Source organism: Dermacentor silvarum, chromosome 2 (assembly GCF_013339745.2).
Source record: "Dermacentor silvarum isolate Dsil-2018 chromosome 2, BIME_Dsil_1.4, whole genome shotgun sequence".
NCBI lineage: Eukaryota > Metazoa > Arthropoda > Arachnida > Ixodida > Ixodidae > Dermacentor > Dermacentor silvarum.
The window spans coordinates 244231447-244251733 of record NC_051155.1 but is presented as its reverse complement, the minus strand read 5'-3'; the positions used below and the strand labels follow the sequence as shown (position 1 = coordinate 244251733).

The window sequence follows — 20287 nt, the reverse complement described above, 5'->3', positions numbered from 1 at the left end:
TGGTTCCATGACAGATTTTGACAGGAAGTTTGTGCGAGACAGAGGCATAAAATGCTTCTGCATTAGAGAGACCCTGACCTACTATTTTATAGTGGCATTTACAGGGAACTATTTTGTGAACACACACATTTGTGAGCCACAAGAATTCTTGGAATAAACAATGTTGTTGCCAAGCTCAGAATTTTGAGACTGGGTACAGCAGCGAGTCTGCGATGGTGAAACAGCCATTTGACCTTTTGGTGCAGGTCTAGGCGCAGGCAAGAATCTGATTTGGTGCAGCAACAAGCACTTTTGGCACAGTGTCTAACATCTATATACCAGATATTGTCTCTATTTTAACTGAAATAGTCAATAAATATAGTGAAGTAGGATTCCTACACATCAATGAGGCATTTGGGCAAAAAAATGACTAAACTAGTTTCATTATTCTTTATAGATTTCCTTTTCCTCTGCATACATTGAGATATAAAGTCACTTCTAACGCTTAGACTTACAACAGGCATTCAGCGCGCTTCAAGAGAGCAAAAAAAAAGTTCGCGGAACTAGGTCATGTACACAAGACCCCGCATTAGGACGTGGGCTACTAGACCAAAGTTACAGTGAAGACATCCACAGGTTTCTTCTAGTGCACAATATATTTCCTGCATAACTGTGCCATGGAGCATGTGAAAGCTGATTAAATTACAACGACAACATTTGCTCTTCTGATCATGCAGGGTTGCGCGGAAGGTCCTTACTAATAATCAAATTATATGTCAGTGGTTCAGTACTCATATTACAAGATATTTTTTAAAGTGGCACTGCCAACAACTATGCTAACAACATTTTTCTTGAGCAAGCTCTGTGCCACATTGGTTTGAGGAATAGTGAACCGCAGCACAAACAGTAAAAGAAAGAAAGAAAAAAAAGAGAGAGGCCACACAACTGCAGTACATTGGGACGTCTGGAGAGAAATACAACAAAAGCACAGGAACGTGTGGTGAACCGATGGCATCGGCTATGTACCTTTTCATCGCACAAGGAGGAAAGGGTGCATGACAAGCCTTTCCTCCTCTCTTGCTTGTGTGCACCAGCGCGGCGCTGCTTGAATGTGTTGCTGTTGCGTGCTGGGGCATGATTTGGAGATGTTTTAGCTCGTTCTCAGTGAAATTTATATGATGTCAATTCATACAAGGTCATCAGGGAACCACTTGTAGCCTTTTGGGGTAGCAGTAACTACAATATGTAGAAATTTTTTCTTGAGTGTGCGAACAAGCGACGTGCATCATCAGTCACGGTGTGTGTACGTGTTGTGAACTATTTTGGCTATATCTGTTTTCACTTGATGAAGAGACTGGCATCTGTGGATTGCCAGCGTCAGTTGGAAAATCATCTCACTATCTGATCGCTTGGCATGGGAACTAAAACATAAAAGTGCATGCTCGTGTATGGCCAACAGATTGCGACGCCGAAACATCTACGTGCCAATTGTTATAAAATATTTGCGTCAGCCACTGACATTATTTTCAAGAATTTCATTCTTCTTTCTGGGGTTTTATGTGCCAAAACCAGTTCTGATTATGAGGCACACCGTAGTGGAGGGCTCTGGATTAATTTTGACCACCTGGGGTTCTTTAACGTGCACTACAACGCAAGCACCCGGGCGTTCTTGCATTTTCCCTCCATTGAAATGTGGCCGCAGCGGCTGGGATTTGATCCCGCGACCTCGTGCTCAGCAGTGCAACGCCTGAGCCATGGAGCCACCGCGGCGGGTCAAGTATTTCAAGTCTAGTAGAGTTGAAATCACTACGCTATGTCTATGCTAGCCTCCTGTATGAGGCTGATGGCATTACTCAACACAGCAATCACTGCGATTGGTAAACCAGCATGATACATATAAGCTTTGTGCTTCGGCATTGCCTCTTTTCCCTGTAACAACAACACTGGTTCTCGTCCTCTTCTATTGTGAGAAAAAAAATAAAAATGTGCTAAGCTGCAATAAGACTTGGCATGGTCATGCCGCATGCTTGGACCATGCGCTATATAGGACAAACAGACCTATAAGCCGGCATCTACTATTGCTTCAGACGCTGGCGCAGTCCATAGAAGTTCACTCAACCACTCAGTAAGTGTGATTCAAACTGAACGGCTTGCTGTTGTTACTAACCAAAACTATTTTATTCGTGGGTAGAAACCTTATCCAAGAAACGCCGTATTCACCCACTGTATCCACAGATAACACTTTGAATGCCTGTCAAAGTAAACAGCACGACTTATTCCATAGCAAAACAGTACCCATACTGTTGGGATCATGATATGTTTCGGAACTACTCATTGCTGCTAAACCACAGCTTAGAACTACAGTGGGAATGCTGTAGTACGGTCACATTATTTAGAAATAATGTGACTTTTCACATTATTTTCAGAAAGAAATTTTCAGAAATACAAAACTGATCTTCGAGGTGATTGCAGGCTCAAACACGTGCACACACATCGCACTCAGTGCTCCGTCCGCCTCAACACTGCAGAAACTCTGGCCATGCCAACTTAAATTGCTTCAGTACGTCTCACAGAACCGTTTCCCATGTAGAAGACTCCATGTTATACTAAAAACACAGCGCGACGCAACAACAACCATCAGGAACTGCCGCCGACCGAGCGTGTATGCCTGGCATACAACAATGAGCACTCGCCCAAGCTAGCAAGCTACATGCCCATAGATGGCGCCACTGCGTACGCAATTCAGCTGCGTCCATGAAAACATGGCCTATATCCATGGCTATGGCTGCTCTGTTGACTTCTGGAATTATGATGGTGATGGTGGTGACGTGCTTTGTGTTTTGTTTTCTTTTTAGTGCTACGGCAGCAATAATGCAAGGAGGCTTTCATTCTTATGCTTCACTTGGCGCAGGATCGGTGCAATTTTCTGTTGAAATGCTGTTTTGGAGCAGGATGGTGCAAAGAACCACCCTTGGTGTGATTTGGCTGTACTGATGTACATAGCTGTTCCACCACTAAAGTCTGTTGTTGTATTCTCCCTGCAGCATACACCCTTGCCCAATGTAGCTGCCAATAAAGGTAATATGGTAGATATAAGCATATGTGAACACTTTGCCAGTGCATGATGTCCATTTTTGTCACATGCCAGCGCCCTCTTTGATTCCAACTGCGTCAAGTTCCCCCAATTGATGTTGTATCTGCTCGCTTCCCATAAACACTTCTCAAGCTAGATAAATTACCATGGGATGCATGCTGCCTTAAAATATCTAAACACATCTGCTAATTATGAAGAACAACTTTTTGATCAAAGGTGACAGCAGCCACACTGGGTGTCTGTTAGTTGGACTGCTTCTTTCACAAAGAAAGCAGATTGCATTAGCATCTGCTAGTCGCAGACAGCAGAACTCGTATCAGCCCTGCAGAACTTACAGCTTGCACTATTCATGTTTATTTAATTATTGTTTGATACAAAAAGCAAACCACTACAGAATTAGACTTTAGGCTGAGATTTATTCACTCCCTATGATGCAGTGATTGAATATTCTGTGTAAGGAGTCCCAAGTGGTGAAGTGGAATGTTGCTGGTTGCAGCGAAAAAGTGAGCTCTCTTTCTTTGTGGGCAGCCCCCAGTGCAGAGCGTCACAATATGTATCATTATTAATGTGTGCTATTTGCACTACACTTGGTAAAGTCAACATGATGAAACCTGTCTTGGTGTCTTCAATAAAACAAAAGATCACAGAGAAGAACACACTACCAAGGAATGAAATAAAAGCTATATAAGTGTCATGAGACACAGTCTAAACTGGCTTATGACAAATAATAAACACTCCCGAAAAAATAAAAAAGATGGTTTTGCTTCAACACTTAAATGTGGTAGTATGCGCCATGGTGTATACAAGTGGGAGTTTTTTATTCCTGGAGTACAGGATGTGACTACAAAAATGCCAGCCAAGTAACACGGCCAATATAATCATAAAACAGAGTTGCTGCTTGCCAAATGAAGAACAATCACCACAGAAAGCTATGGAGGCAGCACTTACTTTTTCTCCTCCCATGGATTCGAAAAGCTTTTCAAGTTGTACCCTCAGCTGCTGAATATTGTTCATCAAAATGCAAGCCTGAAATTGAATGATAGCATAATGTAAGTACGGGGATAAAACAACTCAGGTTTTCTATATGTTGCATGACTACTCCTAAACTGAACAAACATGTACAATGTCAGATTTGTAAATGCAAAGAAACTATAAATAAGACAGAAGGTGTCACACTCCTGCAAATGATACTGACATAACAGTTTGAAAAGTAGCACTAGTGAGCCCTTTGGCAGGAAAATGCAATCAAATCGGCTGAACCGGATTTGCTTTCATGTTACAATGCAATTTATTTGACTTTTAGTGTTTGAATACTATTCATCAATTACATCAAAACATAAAGCACCAACAAAAGCTTGCTCTATATTCACAGTGCTGGCACCAATCCTGTTGTATGTTTGTAATGCTCTCGCTTGCAGAAGATATATGTGCTCACTGAAAGTGATTCTTCATACATTCTGGGATATATTAATATATGACTTTAGCTTGACTTAATATTTGCTCTTGGCTTTATGTCCCTTTAAGTATTACAATAGAGCGGGTGGTAGGGCTGCACTGTGTAATAAATGATTATGATAATGATTTGAAAAAAAAAAAAAGTAGACCACAAGGCAGGAGAAAAAAAAGATACTTTGAAGGAAGATTGAACTAAGCCTAGAACAAAAAAAACATGACAAAAGAAGTGCATACTCAGCCCAGAAAGGATGAAAACCAACAAAAACTACCAAAAAGGAAAGAAAGTGAGCAGAAAGCCTACACACTTCACAGTAAAATGTAAATGCATTTGATGATCATTGATAGGGCTTAATATAGTGCAAATTAAGGCATCTAAGGCCATAAAAACACCCGGACATTTAGAGTGTTGCGACTGCATTTCGCTAAGCCAATACGATTACTTTGCTCAACATCAGCACAATAACAATGATGGCAATTAAGAGTCTCAGTAATGTGCCTCCGGTTGCCAATTAAAGCCTATTTTAGACAGCTAGATTCTAGTTTGCATATAACTCTCACAGGGAGCTGTAGAACAATGTCTTAAGCTACAATGCACACTATTTGCTCACAAACATCTTGAAATTCTTATGCAGTGAAAAAAAAAAATGTAAATGGTACAAGCTATCGGTTGAATAGAAAATTGTAATAGATGCACATATATTAGAAATAGTAGCTGCATTTGCTATTCCTGGTTGAAAGTACCTGGAGAACTCAATTGATTCAGAAGCATCCGCTTTGTTTTAATATTTCAATTAATAATGAACTACTGTTTATTATGATGTAATGGCTCAAACCATGTCTGTGCGTAACAGCATGAGGACAATAAGAATAAGGAAAATGTGTAAGCTAACTCTGCTCAGCAAGCTAGTGTAGTTTGCTCATGCTATATGAAACTAAGTTTCAAAAAAGTGTAGTTATACTTATAGCACATAACACGGGTATATGCTATCATCCATCATGGCACCAAACAATTATAGTCTCAAGACTTTGTTCAACATTCGAATGTGAAGAAATTCAAAATGTTTACTTTTTTTTTTGTGCATTGTTAAATACAAGAATTAGACACATGCAAAGACAAAAAAGGGAGAGGATCACCAGAGTGCTTTTTTTACAGGGTGCACGGTGAAAGTAAAGAAACTTACAGTTTTCTCCTGCAGGACATAGTTTGGAAATTCCTTCTTCACGATGTCTGCATACGCTGTCAGGACTTTCACAATTGTCTATACAGAGAAAAATAACATAAGAAAAAAAAGTAAGACATCAATGACACAACTAACCAAACAGTACACTGCAGCACTAATCATACTTTTCAGCATACCTTGGCAAAACGCTTCATGTAGCGCTTCACAAGCTCAGGGTCTGGGCATTCTAGCTTGCTAATGACGTCAAAGCACTGCGTGAGTTGTGTAAAAACGTCCACCACGGAATTGGAAAAAAGGGCATGCTCCGAACTCTGCAGGAACTGCAAAAGACAAAAGGTCAAAATGTTTATGAATGCAGTATATAATTTTGCACGTTGCGAGCCCATTGATAAGACTTTCACATGCTTTTCAAGCAAGTAACAATCTTTGATAAGCAAATTCTCTAATTAACTAGACAGCCAGTCTAACAACGTAAATGCTTATAAAGACAGTGGATATAAAAGTATGAAAGAGAGGAGTAGATAGATGCTATTGACTATTGATAGATGATAGACACATAGATGCTATTGTTTGTCAGTTTATTTACAGTTCCATGAATGCACAATGAATATGCCACCACTTGCTTATGAATGCCCACATCATTACATTCTTTCCTTTGTCATCACTGGCATTGTTTCAAGACATCAATTTACAAACAACCAGCACATGCTGCAGTTGTGCTAATGAGGTACATAATTCAAACATGTTTTCTTTTTCAGCTGTGCAGCAACAAACTTCTAAGCATCTCTAAAGACCATTTGCCAAATCTACTGCTACAGTATACATGCTAACAGCGTGTAGCCTTACACAAAAATTGGTCATGAGGTGTCTACATGCATACGATCTGCCTGACATAATGTTGCATGTGGTCCTGGTGTCATAGAAAATGTGGTTATAAATGTAACAGGCATACAAATACTAAGACCATATTTACCCTTTTTTGAAGGAAAAATAATACCGTTAACACAGCCATAAAAAAAAAATAAGGTGACAATCCTGTCACTCTTCTTGTTTCTCTTGTGTTAACGCTACAGTAATTGCTTCAAGTATGAACCGACTAGTCCGAGAACAGATTCTGCTAGGCGATTTTGCACTTATTACGCAGTGTTTACTGTATTACTCTATGACCACTGCATCTTGATTCCAAGCACTACTCTTCATAATTAGCCAACTAAAACAACACAGTGAAAAATCATGTACCCCTGTGAGAAACATGACAGGTAACAGCCAAACTCCCATTCAAGTGGTCATATCGGCTCAGTATCTACGCTTAACAAAAGTGTCCCACAACTGGGAAGCTATTAGAGACATGTTCACATGGAAGACTCAAATCCACATTTCACGAGTAGTAACTGTTCCTTGAAACTAAATTTGTGTTGCCTCTCACATGGATCATAGATGTATGAATATAAGGAAGCCAAAAAGTAATAGTAAATTTCTGTTCATACAGAAGTGCAAACTTTTATGAGCCCGCTACCATCTTTGTATAGAGCAGAAGAAACAATTTCACAATAATTTGTTTTTAAGTTAGATTACCATAAAAAACTGCTTGGACCCACAGATACACACATGGGCAAAACAAAGACATACTATCAAGTGTCACCATGTTTTATAAGACACAAGCATCAGGTGCTAGTGAACAAAGTAATGACAGCCAGTACTCATCTTCGGTGAACCAAACAGCACCGTGCAGGTAAGCACCAAACAGTATAATGGCTATCACTGTACTTTTTAATGGAAATAAATTTGTACTGTGTTGTAACTGAACCACAGTGGGTGCTGCTAGCATCGCAAGATTTAACTGAGCAAGCAATAACTTCTTCTTTCTGGGGTTTTACGAGCCAAAACCATTTCTGATTATGAGGCACGCGCCATAGTGGAGGACTCTGGATTAATTTTAACCACTTGGGGTTCTTTTACGTGCACTACAACGCAAGCACACGGTGTTTTTGCATTTTGTCTCCATAAAAATTCGGCCGTCGCGGCCAGGATTCGATCCTGCGACCTCGGGCTCAGCAGTGCTATAACTGGTGCAGATAACAATGGCCAAGAGTGCTGCAGCTCTGTATTCTGTACAATGTCTCAGGTGCTATGGTCTGCTTACGGTGTAAAAATATTAGCTATATTGTCGCAATATATACGAAACACAGCCAGTAAATGGTCACAAAAATGGTAAAGTGGTGAAGAAATTTCTTCATGCTAAAAGAGAAACACTTTTCAAGTGGTCCCAAGCCAATCTTACACTGCAATGCCATCATAGACAAATTTGTGGCTATGCAAGGAATTTATTTCTTATCAGAATAAATAGTGTTGTGGTGCTATGTGCAGGAAATAGGAATGCTACAGCAGATGCTCACACTTCGCTCACAATGCCATCATGATGATGATTGCTGAAATCCCCCCCCCCAAGTAGGTCGCCATTATCCAAAGCACCTAGCAAACAATGACGTAACTTTCTTATACCAAAGTAATGAGAAACTAAAGTGTTCAAGTAGCTAGCATTATCCGTTAATGAAGTTCATTGCAAATGAAGTCATCAGATTATTTTAATAGGTTCACCCTGCTAGGACACAGAATGCTCATAAAATATTTAGGGGATGCCATGGTGTTAAAGGATCTCCTTAAATAAGAATGGCGAGTTGGGCAAGTTGGTCCAAGTTCGTGGTGTGATTTCAGTGCAAAGCACCAAAGTGGGGAGAGACAAATGCGAGCTTAGTGCAGAGTGTTAGTGTGGTTGTTTTTCTTTCCACTAACCTCATGTTTGTCTTCCACCCCTTTGGTGCTTTGTGCTTTAATCACTCCATGAAGCATTTCCTTAGCTGCCTGTAGGTATTGCTTTATTCCATACACACACAATACTTGCCATATTAAAGGGGCCCTGAAACACTTTTCCAACTAATCATAGAATGGTCTCACTATTAAAGGATGTAATCTCCCAAATCTCATGCTGCCAAAAGTTTTTTTATTCCTTCAGCTATAAACAGAGTTATCACACAGATACCCGGCTTTCTTTTCGTCTCCACTAGTACGCTGGAAGCTACACAGCGGAGAAGTCAAGAGGGCAAAGCATCGCCCAAATTTTAGTGTCGCAGCGGTGAAAGGGCTCAACGTGGCGTCCCGTGGTGGCTGCGGTAGATTATGCTACACAGCACGCCACTGCTATCTTGGAGACCATGCGCAGAAGACACAGCTACATGCAATTGTTGTGTGTAGACCGGCAGTGCAATCATCAAATGATTTTTATGTCTTTTTGAGATCACAGACATATATATGTTTCATTTATGTAACTAAAAATCAGCAATTATGTATCACTGTGAATGCTCTCGTGATCACAAAATTAGCGTTGGTGGCTCGAGCTGCTTGTGATGATGCTGCATTACGACATTGCGGAAGAGAGAGCAAGTGATTTTTCACTGTTCTTGACCAGGATTGCAAATTCCCTGCTGCAAGCAGTGCAGTAATATTTGGCTCACATGTTCATAGCAGCCTCTACGACATATCGGCCACGTATGTTAAAAAATGTTTCAGGGCCCCTTTAAATAATCATTGTGTGTCAGGCTCACTTAATGAGGTTCAAGCTTCTTGACAGTACTACTCTGTGCATTATAAGACTAATAGGATGCCTACACCAATGTGTGATGTTTTATTCCCCATATAAAACAGCCTTTTTTGAAGGTGGATGTCATCCTAACTACCATGATATTGCAACATAATATACGTGAGGTCTCATCATCATCATCATCATCATCATCAGCCTATATTTATGCCCACTGCAGGACGAAGGCCTCTCCCTGTGATCTCCAATTACCCCTGTCGTGCGTTAGCTGATTCCAACTTACGCCTGCAAATTTCCCAACTTCATCACCCCACCTAGTTTTCTGCCGTCCTCGAGTGCGCTTCCATATTTTTTGGTGCACCTCCCTATTATTTGGTGCGCTATAGCAAAGCTTCCTCACTTTGACTCCCAATACAACCTATAACAGCTTCTAAATCTGTAAAAATAGATGCATCCCAATTATTAACTATAGTTTCTAGTTTTGGAGAGATTAAAAAAAAAAAAAACTGTAGAAGTGGGTCAGACAGTGTTTACTTACGCCATCTTTTTTGTCACGTAGGAAGGCACTGTGGAGGTATTCTAGAGAAACATCATCATTCTCATTGAGCCATTGCATCACAAAAGGTTCAAACAACCTGAAAAGGCAAGGAAGTCAGATGTAAGCATAGTTTTAGGATGAAATGTGTATCAACAACATGAATCAATACAGCAGGAATCAATGTTATCATAATAAAGAAACTCCATATGCAGTGCATTTAGGTTATTGAAAGTAATCATCAAGGTTAAAAGCAAACTTGTTACATTTCAGTGAAACCCACTGAGTTTTATATGTATCGCTTAAAAAATTTGGAGGTGTGCAGTATTCTGAAACTAGAAGAAAGCATAAAATTATAAGGACATGCCCCCTGTTATCAAAGGACATGTGATTCATTATTGGTGGTATTATTTGCCTAAATTAAAGGAGCACATTTGTAACTATTATATGCACAGAGCAATAAATGGAGAGTTATGTCAGCAGACAACAACTAAAACAATGCACTGGAATGTCATCAATGTACTATACAGACCTAATTCAGTATGCAATACAAGAGAAGTGAAATCATTACACAATATTAAAATGTCTGTCCAGTTCATTAAAATGGTTACGGTCAGTGATCGTGACAATGGCTTCGGGAAGATCATTTCAATGTTTAATGGCTAGTGGTAGTGCAGATGAATTGAAAGCTTGTGTGCTTCCAAAAATGTGTTTGATGCTCAGGTGATTATGCAGACGTCATGATGTGCACGTGGGAGCATGAATAGGTAAGCAATGATATGGCAGGATATGAACATATTTATGTAGTAGACATAAGTGTGATACAGACAGACGGGCATTAGCGCACCCAGGATCTCGGCCAGGGGGGGGTTGACAGTTTGTCAATACCATCTAAACAGCACTAATTTCGATTTCTTCACGGGAAATTGTCAAAAAATGCGCTTTTTGCGAGTGTGCAGACGATTGCGCGTCTTACATCTTAGTTGCAGTACCTGAATGTGCAAGGATAGAAAAGGGGTTACACGAAATGGGGGGTTAGGTCGGCCTCAGGGGGGGGTTACAACCCCCGAATCCCCCCCCGTCGGTGCGCCACTGCCGACGGGTATCCAATGGCTGGAGGTCAAGTTGTTGTTCAAGGTTAGTAACACTGGAATAGTGGTCCTAGTTACATGATATAAATCGAGTGGCCCTATTTTGGGTCGACTCTATCTTGTTAATGAGGTACTTTTGATGAGCAGACCAGACTGCCGAGATGAATTCTAGCTGTGAGTGAACAAAAGTTGTGTAGGCTAATTTACGTATGTTAGAGTTAGAATGACGCAAATTATGATGCAAATAGCCAAGTGTTTTAGCTGCCTTAGCACAAATGTTAGTTATGTGCTCCTTCCAGGAGAGGGTAAGAGTTAGACTGATTCCTAAGTAGGTGCATGAAGACGCACGAGGTAACACTGCATTATTTATAGAATAAGGGAAGTCAGATGTAGAGTGCTTACAGCTGAACAAAACTACCTTGCTTTTAGTTGAGTTAAGGGTCATTAGCCATTTATCGCACCATAAGTTTATAGCGTTAAAATTGTTTTGAAGGGCAAGATGGTCGTTAGCATTTTTAATAACGCGGTAGACAATGCAGTCATCGGCAAAGAGCGTTATACTGGAAGTTATGTTAGTGTTAATGTCATTAATGTATAAATAAAAAATAGTAAGGGGCCCAAGATGCTACCCTGCGGTAACCCAGACACACACACAGAGGGCAGAAGAAGTCATTTACCACTGTGAATTGAAGGCGACAAGATAAAAAGTTTCTAATCCATGACAAAGTAACACTGTCAATTCCAAGAGCTGACAGATTTGCAATAAGACGGCAATATGCTACACAGTCAAATACTTTAGAGTAGTCTAGAAAGATGCAGTCAGTTTGAAGGTTATCATCTAAGTTAGAATGTAGATGCGTGGTTAATTCGAGTATTTCGATCTGTTTCGCATTATAATGTTTTCCGAAATCCATGCTGGTTACTGAAAAAGAAATTATTGGTCTCAAGGTGGTTGTAAAAGTGTGATGAAATTATGTGTTCAAAAAGTTTTCAGCATATACAAGTCAACAAAATGGGATGGTAGCTTTCAGCTGCCTGTCGATTTCCATTTTTAAGCATGGAAATAATCTTAGCAATTTTCCACTCCACTGGTAACTGTCCAGATGTTAATGACTGCTTAAATAGGTGGAATAATATTTGACTTGAAATGAAAGAGGTATTTTTCAATATTTTAGAATTTATGTTATCAATGCCACTAGATGTAGATAGTTTAAGGTTAGAAATCAGACAGATTATGCCTTCCAGCGAGATTTCAATCGGCTCTATAAAACAAAAGCTAGTTTTGGGAGCAGCCTGCCCACTGGAATGATCTTCTCGAGTTAAAACAGATGAAAAGAAACGATTGAGTTCTGATGCACACTCTTGATCAGAAAGTCGTGTTAGGTCGTCATGGTTGGGAGCATTTGTTCTCTAGAACATTTTAGGGTTATACTTTAACAGAGAAGGCAGGTCATGCGAGTAATGTGTTTCTTTTCTAACTGTTTTTATAACCTTACAATATGCCTGTAAATATTCTTTGTATATTTTGGAGACATTTTGCACACTCATAATGACGTTTCTTTTTGTTTCTTAATTGTTTGAGGTATTTATTAAACCATGAGTTAGCTTTATCATTAGTTATTTTAATTAATTCTTTAAAACACTGTGTACGCAATTGTGTATGCCAAGAAAGTGTATCAACAGTCATAGCATTGATGAAAGTAATGGTGCTAAAATGTGTCACATACATCTTGAAACTGTTCTGATTGGAATCGTGTTGCAAGTTTGAATAACGGGTTCAAAATGTTTTAGTAAAATGAGTGGCAAGGTAGACGGTTGCGTGTACTTGCTTGGTGCAAGCATGTCGTATGTAGTGGGTGTACACCTTTCATTGTTTTTCACAGTGTGTTGCTTCAGGCATAATTTTCAAGTGCCTGGATGGGTGCTTTTCAAGCCTGCTAGACATGAAATAGTTGATGTTCTCATATGTAATGTTCCTGTAGTGAGTTTTCGCATGGAATCCATGTTCTGTAAACCTGACAAAACTCACTAAAGAACTGAAAATTCTTAATCTATTCTGCAGCTGTATGCTTTTTATGATTCTGAATATACAAGAAATGTGGTGAAATTAAGTTTTCCGTCAACAGAATTCATTGGCATCTGAAAGGGTTAATGGAATGTACTTGTCCACCAGAACCCAGATTTTGTCTTTAAAAAGAATCCAATCCACTTGTCATTTATAGAGCAAGATGAAAATGAGGGCAGAAAAGTCTGATTAAAAAACGCCTGTAACTTAGCATTTATGTCCTTCACTTTAACCCTAGTTAAACCAACTTTAACCCTAGTTAAAGTTGGCCTTGTTATAGCCATGAATTTTTTAAACTTTAATTCCTTTAAAAGTAAGCGGGATGTTGAGTTGCAGTTGTAGCATATTATGATCACTATAGCCATCGATATGGGAAATCGGCCCTACGGTATCAGATCATTAGTTAGTAGGAGATCGAGGATGTTGGAACCATGAGTGGGTTGGTTAACAACTTGAAACAAACTGTAATCCAAAGTTAGGTTGACAAAATCTCTCACCGCATGCCAAGAGGATGACAAGAGGTGCCAGTCAATATACGGAAAGTTAAAATCACTAAAGAGATAAACATTATTGGCAGAACAGTGTTTAGCAGCCTGAGATACACTTTCTCTGAGCTGTTTCACAAACGAAGGACCAGAAACTGGTGGACGATGGGTAGAAGGCAATGAATACGCGACGCGAATAATTTCGAGGACACAATTTCAAGACACCACCCTCATGGCACGATCGAACTGATCGATCGTACCAGTATTCGTTATACTGCTTGCCATCTTTGAAAACTTGTTTGTTAATTAATCGGGATTCAGCCATGTTTTGATTAGTATGAGAATGTCAGAGTAACTATCCTCAAGAAAACAGTGCAGTAGATCGTGTTTAGGCAGAAGACTACATATGTTAGTAAATGATAAAGAATGCAGATATGATAACACTGAGGAATGAGACTTGTTCATGTGTAAGCATTTTCTCTTCTGTAGCTATCTAGTGCATGACACAACTGTGTCAGATGCCTTAAGTACGTATAAGTTTTATTGTCCGTGCATAGCTTATCGACAGACTCGAAGGGTTTGTTCTGTGCCTTTGCAAACACTATTAACTTATTCCTTGCGTCACGTATTGATCGCAAAATATCTTCACAAACTGAGACTTCCGATCCTTTAAGTTTGTGCGCAGACGCCACAATAGCCTGTGTATCTTAAAAAAAAACTTAATTTCGCAATGATGGGCCTTCGCTTACCTGCAGCAAATTTCCCAATTCTGTGAACTCGTTCGAATTGGGTGCTGATTGGGGTTATAACTAGTCTTTAAGAATATGCCTATCTTCACAAGCCTTCAACAGTAAAGAAGCTGCTTACTATGTAAGAAATGAAGAAATTAAACCTTTGTTTTAGCATTTAAGAAACTACTATAATTATGTTTATGGAAGCTGAAGAATGAAATATAACTATCATTATGCAGCAGGTTGAAGCTTAATGATTGTACTGTGCAGCATCTAGGCATTTTACTCTATATTCTAATGAGAGTCCTTGGAACTGCACAAAACTTGCACACCAAGGCAGCATGTAATGCTAGCTGCAATGATGCAAGCCTACATTGGTCCCACTTTTTTAGCAGTGTTCCGATGATACACTTTACAATTATTTTTCCTGAAGAACCGCTTTTCGAAAGACAATGAACATTGCATCAAATATGCTATGATTGCACTTTTATGCAGTTTATTTTTGCATGGAGTTAATGCAGAAACTGGTAATGCAGAGGAGAATGATTGGTGTACCAGTGGTGCACTGTCCCTAAAGTACGATCAGGGAAGCCTAGCTGTACTTTAAGAATGTAAGGGATGCTTTGTCATTTTCTGGAGGCTCCTGTAATGCTGGGCAACCCCACGAAGTCCAACGAATTGAAAAACAGTAAGCTTCTCTTACCATCCCTACCCCACACATACTGGAGAGGATGCAGTTGTAATCCACCAGGCACAGATGCCTACACTACACAATGATGCTATCAAACACATAGAGAACAGATCGAGTAAACTGATGTGTCAGGTATGCATCAGGTACCTCAATGCACCTATACAAGTACCACAATGTTCAACATGCTTATCGGGAATACTTCATATCACCCCCTCCTCACCACATTCTAAATCGTTCCAACAAGCCACTATTTTTGGTGTAAAACTGGGAGAGCTGGATCACTCGATTATGCGAGTTATGCCTGACACTATAGCCACTACTGGTGACCTACATAAAGAGTGTTGGGGAGTCCAGTCAGCTGGGCTCAGCACCACAAGAAGAAATATAGTTGGACTGCAATAGTGATGGCTCAGAGTAGACATTGTGAAAAATAGTGTTCCTCTTTCTCTTACAATATGAGAACCTGGGGCTCTTTAACATGCACGGAAGTCTATGAGGGCACTTGTGTGTTTTCCTCATAGCCATCACAGCTTGAAAATGAACCCACAAACTTGCTATGAGCAGCAGAATACCACAACCACTAAGTCATCACAGTGAAAGCTAAACTGAACAGTTGTATTGTATGCATGAGGTTAGGTATACATGCAACATGGAAGAAAAATTAATTATTATACACGAAAATTTTTACAATGGGAAGCAGAATGCCGTGGCTACTTACGAAGCATATTCAGGCACCGTGTCTTTATAGGGAGGAATGTCCTTGATGTAGTTGTTGTAGAACCACTTCACCTTGAAGTGAAGGTTCATGTAGGCTGAGCTCTTGCACAGCCTCAGCTGCTCATGCTCTGTGCGGCAAGACAGGGAGGAAAGAGGCATACAAGGGTTCCACTTTTTTTTTCTCTCCGAGGTCTTAATGACCATGTGCAGCTAGGAAAGGCAACTGTGAGCCTGATATAGATCAGTCTAAGATTTCGTCCCTATGACCACTGCCTGCAGTTATGCAAGAACAGAGAAAAAGAAGCAATTATTGGTAGAAATGGAAGAAGACGGGGAAAGACAGATTAAGAAAAAGAAAACTATAGGAATTTAGGCTTATGTGCGCATCCCAATTTTGATCCTATTTTGTTTTGATGCAACGGTCAACCTCACACTTAAGCTGGCTTTTGATAAGAAAATGGCGAGTAAATTGTAAAGTAACAACCAAAAAGTGAAATTATGCTCATAATTTCAATGGCTTTAGGCAGTTGGGATGCCAGACAGCTCCTCAGTAAAATTTGCGTGAAACTTACTATTTCCGAGCAGCCAAAGATTAGAAACCATGTGGTTTTAGTAATTGGCGCCAGTCTCTAATTTCATCCTCATGCTGACAGTCACAGTTGCCAAACCTGGCTCATCCACATTACTAAAACCCTCTACAAAAGCAGCAAACAAAGTCTAGGCAGCACTACTACAAGTTACTACATAAACATTCTATCTCTCAGAGCTTAAGATAACTGTTCCGGGGTGCAGCACAAGACAGGCTAGGAGCCAAACCCTTTGATTGGGACAGTCCAAATACTTGCCAATGCAGGGTATTTTTTAAGTGAGATTGCTTTTTTCTTTAATGGCTTCAGGAATACTTCTGGTCACAAAAAGACCAACTAAAAGAAGAGGTGCACTTAAGGAGCTGGAGATATGATTGTACTGTCCCAACCTGGGGCCCATATTGAAAGGAACATTCAAGAAAAACATCTGACGCCACCATGACAAATATGGGTGCTCATTCCCTCTACTGCAGCAGCACCACGATGCGAATAGCCTTAATCGAACATAGGCCATGCTTGCCCCAAAACAGTGTTCTACAGTAATCACCAGACAATGGACTTGCAGGGCTCAAAGTAAATGAGAGCTACATGTTTTAATGAGACTGCGTCGAACTAATAACCTTTGGGATCTGTTAAAATAGCATGGCACATTAAATAGTTGCAATTACATGCGGCACCATAAAACATCTTCAAAAGTGGTTTTAAATATGTATATATTTAACACATGCGTCTAGTACACCTCCTTATGTATCCGAGGATGCCATGTGGAGAAAACAGGAGGCATAGACTTTGATAACGTGCAGTGCCTCACCCTGGGCTCTGTACAGCCCACTTTGTTTCAGCTTCCTTCGTTTGCCCCTAAAGTTGCGACGTGTAACCATCGTGCCATGCTTTTAGCACTGCAGGTTAATCCAGCTGCTGCATTCAAAAAGAGTTGGTGGAGTGGGGCTTTCTGCAGGCACTGCTTAGTTAAGACAACTACTGGCTCTCCTTGCAGAGTTATGTCCACCTACCACTTCCTCCTTGTATGGTATGTCACCTGACCCTCTTATTTCAAGCAAAAAGAATGTAAACACACAGAACTGTGTGCAAGGTCGATGTAATGAAATACGTAACTGCACATTAAACAAGTAACGACACAAAAAGTTCCGCAACATTTGAGGACTGCTTGCTCTAGTGACACAAACAGCTGAGCCAACAAAGCTGGCCCACAGCAGCCATACTTTGAGCCCCACTTTCCAGTGCAACATGGGACACAAGCACAGCTCACCCACCAGACGTGAACCAAACAACAAAAAGCAGAAACAAAGAAGGTCACCAAACTTTGCTCACTACGAGAATCGGACCTGCTTGCTTGCATTTTTAACCTACAGTCTAAAGAGGCTCCCACACAGACACTGCCATATCACAGAGCAATGAGTTTCACCATCTGTGCAGAGATAGGCAATTTTTTTTTTTTAAGTTGAAGTGAAGCAGCCCTATTATGGCATTTTTTACGTTGAAGTGAAGCAGCCCTATTATGGCATTGCATGGCTGATGTCAGAGAACACACATAGAAAAGAGCTAATTATGTAGGTTTTCTTTCTTTTTAAATGATAACATCTCTAACTGAGACATTATTGAAGGTTAAGAAACAAGTTGTAACAAAGTGATAATTAGATTGAAGGCTCTGGGGCAGGGCTGTGTTTGTGTGTAATGCTACTACCTGCAAGCTACTAAGTAGGGAAAAGGGTTCTCAGTATGGGGCAAGAAAAGAGGGAGAAAGAGCGGGCCATCTTGGGTTGCACGTCTAGTACATACCGGCCTTGGCAAGGTGTCCTTTATGGGAGAGAGCACAGGGTTCAGAGCATACACACACCCAAGGGTTAGACAATGAGGGGGGGCTCAATTAACTGCTACCACACAAAGGGCAGGGGACATAGACAACAGGTTTCAAAAACTCCATCTGTGCAAAGCTAGGTCCCAGGGTAACAAATGACAAGCAAAGTGGCGCCACCACAGGATAAGGTCTGGTGCCTTTCTGCACACAATAATAAAACACGATTTCACCACGACAGAACATTGAGCAAAATCTTCCCACTGCACAAGCTAAGTGTTCTCAAGGTCTGACCTTGAACTTGTACAGGCCACTAAAGAACCAAAGTAAGCATACAGTTACATTAGTGCCAAGGCTTACGTATGACATCCTCTAGCTTTAGAGAGCAGGTGAAAGCAGTCCATTTTCTGCCACTAGTATAATAGTACTGTCAACTTTCAGCTATATTGTAATGCAGGGTGTCTCCATATCTGTGGTAGGTAAAAAACTAACTTAACAAACTCCAGATAAACATTGCCTAGGAAGCTCGTAATGTTACTTTGGATGCTCATCAGAGTAGATAAAATAATAAAGAGGACAAATGACATCAACAGGGAAGCTTGAACTAAGTGCCTACTGTGTGACTGTACAGTACTGTAAATAAACACTTTAGTGTTCTGGTTGTGTGGTATGCAAATAAATTTTTCTGCTTTCAAATACAAGCCTGCCTTTTATTCTTAGAAGATGGTATGGGTCTTTCGTGTTTCGGCAATTTGCCTACACTGCAAATAAAAAAGAAAAAAGAAAAAGCAAAGGCATGCCATACTCTACAAGAGCAAGATTTAGGTTTTTACAGAATATGCAGAACTAGTACATATGACCACAGCCAGCTTTGTCATCATATTGTGTGCAATATAAGGTATAATTTTTAAAAATTTTATTTTGCATGGTACAGGAACAACTTTCCTGTAAAATGAAGCAGAAGCATTCTAGTTCTCTGTCTTAGCCCCAAGCAGATGCTTTTTAGAAATGGCACGCGAGTGCTGATGACCAATGAAGTGACAAGGCGCAACTTGCCCTCAATATTCTTTTTACAAAGTTTGTTGGTATTGTAGATTGACATTTATGGAGCAAAATTATAAGTGTAAAAATATAAGCACAAGAATTTCCCTGCCCAATATGGCTACTTTAGATAAGTTCAATGTCGTTGTCAAAAAAGAAAAGATGGAGCAGTGGACATGCCATCGTGTGTTCAGGCAAAAGTGCCTTACTGACTCAATGCCTGTAGTCAGATCTAATATTTACAGGCCAAATTTGAAAATTAGCAAGTAACTCTTCCTATATGAGGTTTGTTTCAATATGCAGCATTTTATTTTATGTGTAGTGCGCTGCCTCTCTTGTAACATCCATATAACTGGAAAATTTAATAGGCCTGATTTGTTAATGTTGTATGTTAAGCCTTTCAGCAGCATCCATACACATATTTCCGCAACTTTTGCAAGGTAGTGTTTCGGTCAAATGCAGCTTCTTTTTGACAGCCAAGTGCTACAAACCTTCTGCATGACCAGTGTCCACATGAAGTTTACTTTCCAGCATTGAAGAAACTGTGTTGTAGAAATTAGGCTGTGAAAAATGAATGACTTTATCACTAAGGTATGTGGAAAAAAAAAAAGTGTCTAATGTGTAGAGCATGCTATAAGGTCTGAAATATCTGCTTATTCTCTCCCAGGAGCAGCTTGCGAGTTGTGGAGCATGTTACATACTAAGGGCATGTTTACATCACGGGCATAGGTCAGGACTATGCGAAATGAACTAGCAACTCAATTAAAAGTCACACACTTAATGCACTGCAGATGAAGATGGCCATCCTTTTCTAAGGGGTACTACACTACTTTAATATTTTAAATTTAGTCATCTGACTGTTTGAGGAGATGCTGTCTAGAAACTCAGTACAGTGCAGTATGAAGGCTTTTTCTGTTGATGAGCCAACTCCATCCAGTGCCTGCAAATTTCTTGATATCACAGCTCCATACAATCCTCCAATGATCTTGACTGCATTTTCCTTTTCTTGGCAGACATTGTTATTTTAACAGACACATGATTATCTGCTCTAATTATATGACTTCCTTGAATATATTTTATTGCGATAGCAGTTATATGGACACTTCAACCGGATTTCTGCCGTCAGCGTCGCCGTCGCCGTCAGGTTCCCTATAGATAAAATCTTCACTGCGCGCCGTATGCCCGAGCGGAAGCGTGCGGGGACGCGCGCTATCACGGAGAGCG

At 40.2% G+C, this 20287-nt stretch overlaps 1 protein-coding gene across 8 annotated transcripts in view; it reads right to left on the bottom strand.

Annotated features, from left to right (window-relative positions):
• LOC119443015 (protein unc-13 homolog B-like) overlaps positions 1–20287 on the bottom strand; it is a 353237-nt gene that overhangs the window by 18935 nt on the left and 314015 nt on the right. For all 8 annotated transcript variants that reach the window (XM_049662517.1, XM_049662516.1, XM_049662519.1 and 5 more), the window contains 5 exons: positions 15621–15747; positions 9843–9939; positions 5886–6029; positions 5710–5787; positions 4022–4099 (listed from right to left, as the gene is read on the bottom strand). In XM_049662517.1, the coding sequence (XP_049518474.1) occupies positions 4022–4099; positions 5710–5787; positions 5886–6029; positions 9843–9939; positions 15621–15747 (524 nt within the window). The remainder of the gene's footprint in view (positions 1–4021; positions 4100–5709; positions 5788–5885; positions 6030–9842; positions 9940–15620; positions 15748–20287) is intronic.